The sequence below is a fragment of the Oncorhynchus kisutch genome, linkage group LG18 (assembly GCF_002021735.2).
Source record: "Oncorhynchus kisutch isolate 150728-3 linkage group LG18, Okis_V2, whole genome shotgun sequence".
Classification (NCBI taxonomy): Eukaryota; Metazoa; Chordata; class Actinopteri; order Salmoniformes; family Salmonidae; genus Oncorhynchus; species Oncorhynchus kisutch.
The window spans coordinates 79,008,845-79,018,931 of record NC_034191.2 but is presented as its reverse complement, the minus strand read 5'-3'; the positions used below and the strand labels follow the sequence as shown (position 1 = coordinate 79,018,931).

At 40.2% G+C, this 10,087-nt stretch overlaps 1 protein-coding gene across 1 annotated transcript in view; it reads right to left on the bottom strand.

The window, feature by feature from the left end:
• LOC109909603 (abl interactor 1) overlaps positions 1–10,087 on the bottom strand; it is a 115,581-nt gene that overhangs the window by 31,560 nt on the left and 73,934 nt on the right. The window contains 3 exon segments of the mRNA XM_031796873.1: positions 2,138–2,278; positions 5,651–5,775; positions 7,421–7,435. Coding sequence (XP_031652733.1) covers positions 2,138–2,278; positions 5,651–5,775; positions 7,421–7,435 — 281 coding nt within the window.

The following is a 10,087-nucleotide window of genomic DNA, read 5'->3' as shown; positions in this document are numbered from 1 at the left end:
TTCCCAGGTCGGCTAGAGGATGACAGAACAACAGTGGTCTGAACACACAGTTCCCAGGTCGGATAGAGGATGACAGAACAACAGTGGTCTGAACACACAGTTCCCAGGTCGGCTAGAGGATGACAGAACAACAGTGGTCTGAACACACAGTTCCCAGGTCGGCTAGAGGATGACAGAACAACAGTGGTCTAAACACACAGTTCCCAGGTCGGATAGAGGATGACAGAACAACAGTGGTCTGAACACACAGTTCCCAGGTCGGCTAGAGGATGACAGAACAACAGTGGTCTGAACACACAGTTCCCAGGTCGGATAGAGGATGACAGAACAACAGTGGTCTGAACACACAGTTCCCAGGTCGGCTAGAGGATGACAGAACAACAGTGGTCTGAACACACAGTTCCCAGGTCAGATAGAGGATGACAGAACAACAGTGGGTGCTCTATATCACGTTGGTTGAGAGACATTACACTTGTAATGCTGCTTTTTGAATGTACTGCCATGGTGCACAACTCCCACTCTAGAAGGCTGTATGTTATTTGCGTTACTCCATAACCCTGAAAGGCACTGATATTAATTGAGCTTGAAATCAGCTGGTTTCAAAGACGATAATTGGATTGTTGATTGAGAAGCAACGATGAAAAACAGCAGAAATGTGGCTTTTAGTTTGTGGTGTTGAATTGAGCATCATTTTACTTTTATTTTGTAGGACATCATGTTTTCCTGCCTTATAGAGACGTGTGATAACATGTCACATGAGGTTAACAGTATGTTATAACCACATCAAATGATGATTCCTAATGTACTATGCAGTACTACATCTACTCATCTGAACATGGCAAACATGGTTAAGATGCACTCTCCCACCACGCAAACGGGGCGGCGCTCCTAGTGGCCGTAGGACTTCAATGCCGATAAACCTAAATCTGTTTTACCTCATTTCTACCAGCATGTTAAAATGTGCAACCAGAGGAGAAAAAAAAGAAAAAAAAAACTCTAGACCACCTTTACTCCACACATAGAGACGCGTACAAAGCTCTCCCTCGCCCTCCATTTGGCAAATCTAACCATAATTCTATCCTCCTGATTCCTGATTACAAGCTAAAACTAAAGCAGAAAGTACCAGTGACTCACTCAATATGAAAGTGGTCAGATGACGCAGATGCTAAGCTACAGGACTGTTTTGCAGCACAGACTGGAACATGTTCCGGGATTCTTCCGATGACATTGAGGAGTACACTACATCAATCACTGGCTTCATCAATAAGTGCATCAATGAAATCGTCCCCACAGTGACCGTACGTACATACTCAAACCAGAAGCCATAGATTACAGGCAACATCCGCATCGAGCTAAAGGGTGGATCTGCCGCTTTCAAGGAGCGGGACTCTAACCCGGAAGCTTATAAAAAAAAAACTGCTATGACCTCCGACGAACCATCAAACAGGCAAAGTGTAAATAAAGGGGAAAGATTGGATCCTACTACACCGGCTCCGACGCTCGTCGGATGTGGCAGGGCTTGCAAACTATTACGGACTTCAAAGGGAAGCCCAGCCGTGAGCTGCCCAGTGACATAAGCCTACCAGACGAGCTAAATGACTTCTATGCTCGCTTTCGAGGCAAGCAGCACTGAAGCATGCACGAGAGCACCAACTGTTCAAGATGACTGTGTGATCACGCTCGCCGTAGCCGATGTGAGTAAGACCTTTAAACAGGTCAACTCATATCTCAGCTCTCGCAGTGTGACTTTCTGACTCAGGGATTTCAGTGATCGTGGCAGGGGTCTAAACATACAGAGGAGGACTTAAAAAAAAAAAACACTTTACACTGCAGGCCTTTAGGAACATGTCTGAATCCTCCCAGGCCTTGTTAGTTGAATGTTGTTATTGACAGTAGTTGGGAGGGGAGCTGTGAAAGCACCTGAACATGACAAAGTGAAGACACTAGAAATGTCAGGTGGGATACAAATTGTGAGGGTTGCTTTTCTCAAATTCAGAGAGGCTGTGAGAGAGAAACATTCAGAGCTGTTGACACTCGTGGTACTACAAGGACACAATAGTGTGTGTGCGTGTGTGCGTGCGTGCGTGCGTGCGTGTGTGTGCGTGTGTGTGTGCGCGCGCGTGTGTGTGTGTATTACCTGTGGGTTCTTTGTCTCTGGTTGAGAGATGCAGTACGTCCAGGGCTCTGCTGGCTGCCTAGTCGAGCAGGGCTGGTCATATAGTCGTTTGGCACTGTGGGTGGTTTCACCGGCTCCAGAGTTTTACAGGGCGTGCTGCGTCTGTTAAAGTCAACCGAAGACAGAGAGGGAGATAAAGAGGAGAATGAACCAGAATGACCCAGAACGAACCAGAGGTCCATTCAATTTAGATTTTTTTTTTATCAATGAATACAAAAAAAATCCTAATTGAAAAGTAATGGAGAAAATGTACGTAGTCACAAATGGAAGTTAAAGTCTGTTAAAGTCAACCGAAGACAGAGAGGGAGATAAAGAGGAGAATGAACCAGAATGAATCGCAATGAACCAGAATGACCCAGGATGACCCCGGCTTCGAGTCGTCTGTATCGGCTTCGAGTCGTCTGTATCGGCTTCGAGTCGTCTGTATCGGCTTTGCACATCTGGATTTGGGGAATTTCTCCCATTCTTCCGGATTTTCTCAAGCTCTGTTAAGTTAGATGGGGAGTGGCGATAAACAGCAATCTTCAAGTCTTTCCATAGATTTTCAATGGGATTCAAATTTGGCCTTTTCCTGGGCCACTCAAGGACTTTCACATTCTTCTTCTTCTGAAGCCATTCCAGCATTGCTTTAGCTGTCTGCTTGGGGTCATTATCCTGTTGGAACAGAAACCTCTCTCTGAGGTTGCTTGGGGTCATTATCCTGTTGGAACATAAACCTATCTCTGAGGTTGCTTGGGGTCATTATCCTGTTGGAACAGAAACCTCTCTCTGAGGTTGCTTGGGGTCATTATCCTGTTGGAACAGACCCCTCTCTCGGAGGTTGCTTGGGGTCATTATCCTGTTGGAACAGACCCCTCTCTCTGAGGTTGCTTGGGGTCATTATCCTGTTGGAACAGACCCCTCTCTCTGAGGTTGCTTGGGGTCATTATCCTGTTGGAACAGACCCCTCTCTCTGAGGTTGCTTGCACTCGAATGCAGGTCCTAGTCAAGGAGTTGCCTTTATGTGGCTCCCTTCATTGTTCCCTCTATCCTTACTAGTCTTCCCCATAGTATGATGCTGCTGCCACCACCATGATTCACGGTTGAGATGGTGTTAAACGGGTCATGAGTTATGCCTGGTTTTGTCCAGACATAGCGCTTTGCATTCAGGCCAAACAGTTACATTTTTTTTGTCTCATCAGACCACTGAATCTTTTTCCTTGTGTTATCTTTCATGTGCCATTTTAGCAAACTCCAGGAGTGCTTTCATGTCCCTTTTTCTCAGGAGTGGCTTCTGTCTGGCCACTCTCCCATAAATCCCAGATTGCTGAAGTGCTATAGAGAATGCTGTCCTTCTGGCAGGTCCTCCCATCTCAGCCAAGGAAGTCTGTAGGTCTGTCAGAGTGGTCATTGGGTTCTTGGTCACCTCCCTGACCAAGATCCTTCCTGCCCGGTTGCTCAGTTTGGCCGGAAGGCCAGCTCTAGGCAGAGTCTGGGTAGTTCCATTTCCCACTGTGCTCTTGGAAACTTTTAACACTCTAGAAATTATTCAGACCCCTTGACATAATCCACATGTTGTTACGTTACAGCCTTTTTATAAAATTCATTATATAAAACCTTTTCCTCATCAATCTACACACAATACCCCATAACAACAAAGTGAAAACAGGTTTTTAGAGAAACCCACAATACCTTTGCTATGAGACTCGAAATTGAGCTCAGGTGCATCCTGTTTCCATTGTCCATCCTTGAGATGTTTCTACAACTTGTGGTCCACCAATCAGGCCTTTATGGTAGAGTGGCCAGACGGAAGACACTCCTCAGTAAAAGCCACATGACAGCCCACTTGGAGTTTGCCAAAAGGCACTTAAAGGTCTCTCAGACCATGAGAAACAAGATTCTCTGGTCTGATGAAACCAAGATTGAACTCTTTGGCCTGAATGCCAAGCGTCACGTCTGGAGGAAACCTGGCAACATCCCTACGGTGAGACATGGTGGTGGCAGCATCATGCTGTGGGGATGTTTTTCAGCGGCAGGGACTGGGAGATTAGTCAGGATCGAGGGAAAGATGAACGGAGCAAAGTACAGAGAAATCCTTGATGAAAACCTGCTCCAGATCGCTCAGGACCTCAGACTGGGGTGAAGGTTCACCTTCCAACAGGACAACGACCCTAAGCACACAGCCAAGACAACACAGGACTGGCTTCGGGACAGGTCTCTGAATGTCCTTGAGTGGCCCAGCCAGAGCCTGGACTTGAACCTAATCGAACATCTCTGGAGACACCTGAAAATAGCTCTGCAGCAACGCTCCCCATCCAACCTGACAGAGCTTGAGATGAGAAGAAGAATGGGAGAAACTCCCCAAATACAGCTGTGCCAAGCTTGTAGCGTCATACCCAAGAAGACTCAGGGCTGTAATCACTGCCAAAAGTGCTTCAACAAAGTACTGAGTAAGGAGGTCTGAATACTTATGGAAATGTGATATTTTATTTAGTTTTTAAAAATAAATTAGCAAAAATGTTTTTGCTTTGTCATTATGGGGTATTGTGATGTCATTATGGGGTATTGTGATGTCATTATGGGGTATTGTGATGTCATTATGGGGTATTGTGATGTCATTATGGGGTATTGTGATGTCATTATGGGGTATTGGACTCCAGTGAAGTCGTAGTGAAAATCCCAAGGACGATCAAAGGAAATTGAACGAACCTGAGTTCAAGTTGGAGTGTCCTAGCAAAAAGGTCTGAATACTTGAGATATTTATTGAACATGCATAAAAACAGAACTATGCACAAAAAAACAAACATGCTTTCACTTCATCATTATGGTGTATTGTGATGTCATTATGGGGTATTGTGATGTCATTATGGGGTATTGTGTGTAGATGGGAGAGAAATGTTTTATTTAAAAAAAATCCATTTTGAATTCAGGCTATAAGAACATAATGTGGAATAAATCAAGGGGTATGAATTACATTCTGAAGACACTGTGTATATATATATATATATCATATTAACAACATAGTAACCTTTTTACAACCATGTCCTCAACACACTTAAAACGCTCTATACATTAGCAGTCAGTGAAAATCTGTGCTGGAGAATCTATCCAGCTGGACGTTCCACAGCAGTGACCAACGACAGCTAACTGAAATAGAGCTTATCTGTGTTAAAGGCCAGAATTACTGTCTGCTTAGTGTTGCATTGCAACTTTTATATCAAAACCGTGACTGAGTCCCAAATGGCACCCTATTCCCTACACAGTGCACTACTTTTCACTAGAACCCCATTGGTCCTTGTCAAAAGCAGTGCCCGAACATAATGAAAAGGGTGCCATTTGAGACTGAACCCATGTCAAAGATCAGGATGGCACTAACTTTCATGTGCACCGGCTACGATTCCAAACTCCCCAAATAGCTGTGTCTCTACTCTGCCTTGTAACATGTTGACTACAAAATTGTCATCCCTTGTTTATTAAATAAGGAGGCCATCTTACCCCAGAGTTCCACGCCCTGACATGGTACCTGTCATGGGCGGCGGGCTAGGAGGTTTCTGTGTCGGCGGATTGGTCCTCGATAGTGTTCCTCCTCCTCCTTTGATTGGCTGATTGTTTCCATGCTGCTGTTATAAGAAAATAAATCAAGACATCTCTGTAAGACATTTAACACAGTGGTAGCATGAAGACAAGGTTGTATGGCAACTGAAATGTGACAGGCTTCCCAGATTCAGTGTACTTCAATCTTTACTGAGACATTCTAGCTTATTAGCATATTGATAGCAGGTCTGAGTCACAAGGTGCCATAACAGACTAGAGAGTTATACTAGTTATACTAGATAGTTGTACTAGTTATACTAGAGAGTTATACTAGTTATACTAGAGAGTTATACTAGTTATACTAGGTAGTTATACTAGGTAGTTATGATATGTAGTTATACTAGGTAGTTATACTAGATAGCTAAACATGAACAGCTATTCAACACATAACTGTCAACATATCTAGCATGATATATTGAAATGATAAGATCTGTTACTACGGCTCCGATAAGGACGGCTATAGCAACAGTTGGACTAGGCGTGCTTGTACTATGGATTGGTTTCGGCCAATACTAGGCGTGCTTGTACTATGGATTGGTTTCGGCCAATACTAGGCGTGCTTGTACTATGGATTGGTTTCGGCCAATACTAGGCGTGCTTGTACTATGGATTGGTTTCGGCCAATACTAGGCGTGCTTGTACTATGGATTGGTTTCGGCCAATACTAGGCGTGCTTGTACTATGGATTGGTTTCGGCCAATACTAGGCGTGCTTGTACTATGGATTGGTTTCGGCCAATACTAGGCGTGCTTGTACTATGGATTGGTTTCGGCCAATACTAGGCGTGCTTGTACTATGGATTGGTTTCGGCCAATACTAGGCGTGCTTGTACTATGGATTGGTTTCGGCCAATAATAGGCGTGCTTGTACTATGGATTGGTTTCGGCCAATAATAGGCGTGCTTGTACTATGGATTGGTATCGGCCAATAATAGGCGTGCTTGTACTATGGATTGGTTTCGGCCAATAATAGGCGTGCTTGTACTATGGATTGGTTTCGGCCAATAATAGGCGTGCTTGTACTATGGATTGGTTTCGGCCAATAATAGGCGTGCTTGTACTATGGATTGGTATCGGCCAATAATAGGCGTGCTTGTACTATGGATTGGTTTCGGCCAATAATAGGCGTGCTTGTACTATGGATTGGTTTCGGCCAATAATAGGCGTGCTTGTACTATGGATTGGTATCGGCCAATAATAGGCGTGCTTGTACTATGGATTGGTTTCGGCCAATAATAGGCGTGCTTGTACTATGGATTGGTATCGGCCAATAATAGGCGTGCTTGTACTATGGATTGGTATCGGCCAATAATAGGCGTGCTTGTACTATGGATTGGTTTCGGCCAATAATAGGCGTGCTTGTACTATGGATTGGTATCGGCCAATAATAGGCGTGCTTGTACTATGGATTGGTATCGGCCAATAATAGGCGTGCTTGTACTATGGATTGGTATCGGCCAATAATAGGCGTGCTTGTACTATGGATTGGTTTTGGCCAATAATAGGCGTGCTTGTACTATGGATTGGTTTCGGCCAATAATAGGCGTGCTTGTACTATGGATTGGTTTCGGCCAATAATAGAAGGAATGAAAGGAATGAAAAGAAACACATGTTAATAAAAGGGAATTAACAGAACTACGGAAAGATGGGTCATGTGACAAACGGGACTTACCTTGGCTTTGAGCCACTTAACGTAGGCGGAAGAGAGAGAGAGAGAGAGGGAGAGAGAGAGAAGGCATGTCAAAATGGCAAAAGGACCCGGAGTACAGGAGAGAGCCAGTCCCAACCACATTATTGCACTGAGTCAACACTTCTCTAGACCTGGGTCACTCAGTGGTTAGATGGCTTTGCACCGCAGCAGAACAGTGTGGGTCCATTGGTTGTTTTAGTACTCTGTCCTGATATCTATCTATCTATAGTATCTATCTAACTTCTCTAGACCTGGGTCACTCAGTGGTTAGATGGCTTTGCACCGAAGGAGAACAGTGTGGGTCCATTGGTTGTTTTAGTACTCTGTCCTGATATCTATCTATACTATCTATCTATCTATAGTATCTATCTATAGTATCTATCTAACTTCTCTAGACCTGGGCCACTCAGTGGTTAGATGGCTTTGCACCGCAGCAGAACAGTGTGGGTCCATTGGTTGTTTTAGTACTCTGTCCTGATATCTATCTATACTATCTATCTATCTATAGTATCTATCTATAGTATCTATCTAACCTCTCTAGACCTGGGTCACTCAGTGGTTAGATGGCTTTGCACCGCAGCAAAACAGTGTGGGTCCACTGGTTGTTTTAGTACTCTGTCCTGATATCTATCTATAGTGTCTATCTATCTATCTATCTATCTATCTATCTATCTATCTATCTATCTATAGTATCTATCTATCTATAGTATCTATCTATCTATAGTATCTATCTATCTATAGTATCTATCTATCTATAGTATCTATCTATCTATAGTATCTATCTATAGTATCTATGCATCTATCTATAGTATCTATGTATCTATCTATAGTATATATGTATCTATCTATAGTATATATGTATCTATCTATAGTATCTATGTATCTATCTATAGTATATATGTATCTATCTATAGTATATATGTATCTATCTATAGTATATATGTATCTATCTATAGTATCTATGTATCTATCTATAGTATATATGTATCTATCTATAGTATATATGTATCTATCTATAGTATCTATGTATCTATCTATAGTATCTATCTATCTATAGTATCTATCTATCTATAGTATCTATCTATCTATAGTATCTATCTATCTATAGTATCTATCTATCTATAGTATCTATCTATCTATAGTATCTATCTATCTATAGTATCTATCTATAGTATCTATCTATCTATAGTATCTATCTATAGTATCTATCTATCTATAGTATCTATCTATAGTATCTATGTATCTATCTATAGTATCTATGTATCTATCTATAGTATCTATGTATCTATCTATAGTATATATGTATCTATCTATCTATGTTATCTATAGTATCTATAGTATCTATAGTATCTATAGTATCTATAGTATCTATCTATCTATCTATCTATCTATAGTATCTATCTATCTATAGTATCTATCTATAGTATCTATAGCATCTATCTATAGTATCTATCTATCTATCTATCTATCTATCTATCTAGTATCTATCTATAGTATCTATCTATCTATCTATCTATCTATAGTATCTATCTATCTATCTATCTATCTATAGTATCTATCTATCTATCTATCTATCTATCTATCTATCTATCTATCTATAGTATCTATCTATCTATAGTATCTATCTATAGTATCTATCTATAGTATCTATCTATCTATCTATCTATCTATCTATCTATAGTATCTATCTATAGTATCTATCTATCTATCTATCTATCTATAGTATCTATCTATAGTATCTATCTATCTATCTATCTATCTATAGTATCTATCTATAGTATCTATCTATCTATCTATCTATCTATAGTATCTATCTATAGTATCTATCTATAGTATCTATCTATAGTATCTATCTATCTATCTATCTATCTATAGTATCTATAGTATCTATCTATAGTATCTATCTATAGTATCTATCTATCTATCTATCTATCTATAGTATCTATCTATAGTATCTATCTATAGTATCTATAGTATCTATCTATAGTATCTATCTATCTATAGTATCTATCTATAGTATCTATAGTATCTATAGTATCTATAGATCTATCTATAGTATCTATCTATAGTATCTATCTATAGTATCTATCTATAGTATCTATCTATAGTATCTATCTATAGTATCTATCTATAGTATCTATCTATAGTATCTATCTATAGTATCTATAGTATCTATCTATAGTATCTATCTATCTATAGTATCTATCTATAGTATCTATCTATAGTATCTATAGTATCTATCTATAGTATCTATCTATCTATAGTATCTATCTATAGTATCTATAGTATCTATCTATAGTATCTATCTATAGTATCTATCTATCTATAGTATCTATAGTATCTATAGTATCTATCTATAGTATCTATAGCATCTATCTATAGTATCTATGTATCTCTCTATAGTATCTATGTATCTATCTATAGTATCTATGTATCTATCTATAGTATCTATGTATCTATCTATAGTATCTATGTATCTATCTATAGTATCTATAGTATCTATCTATAGTATCTATCTATAGTATCTATAGTATCTATGTATCTATCTATAGTATCTATAGTATCTATAGTATCTATGTATCTATCTATAGTATCTATGTATCTATCTATAGTATCTATCTATAGTATCTATAGTATCTATGTATCTAT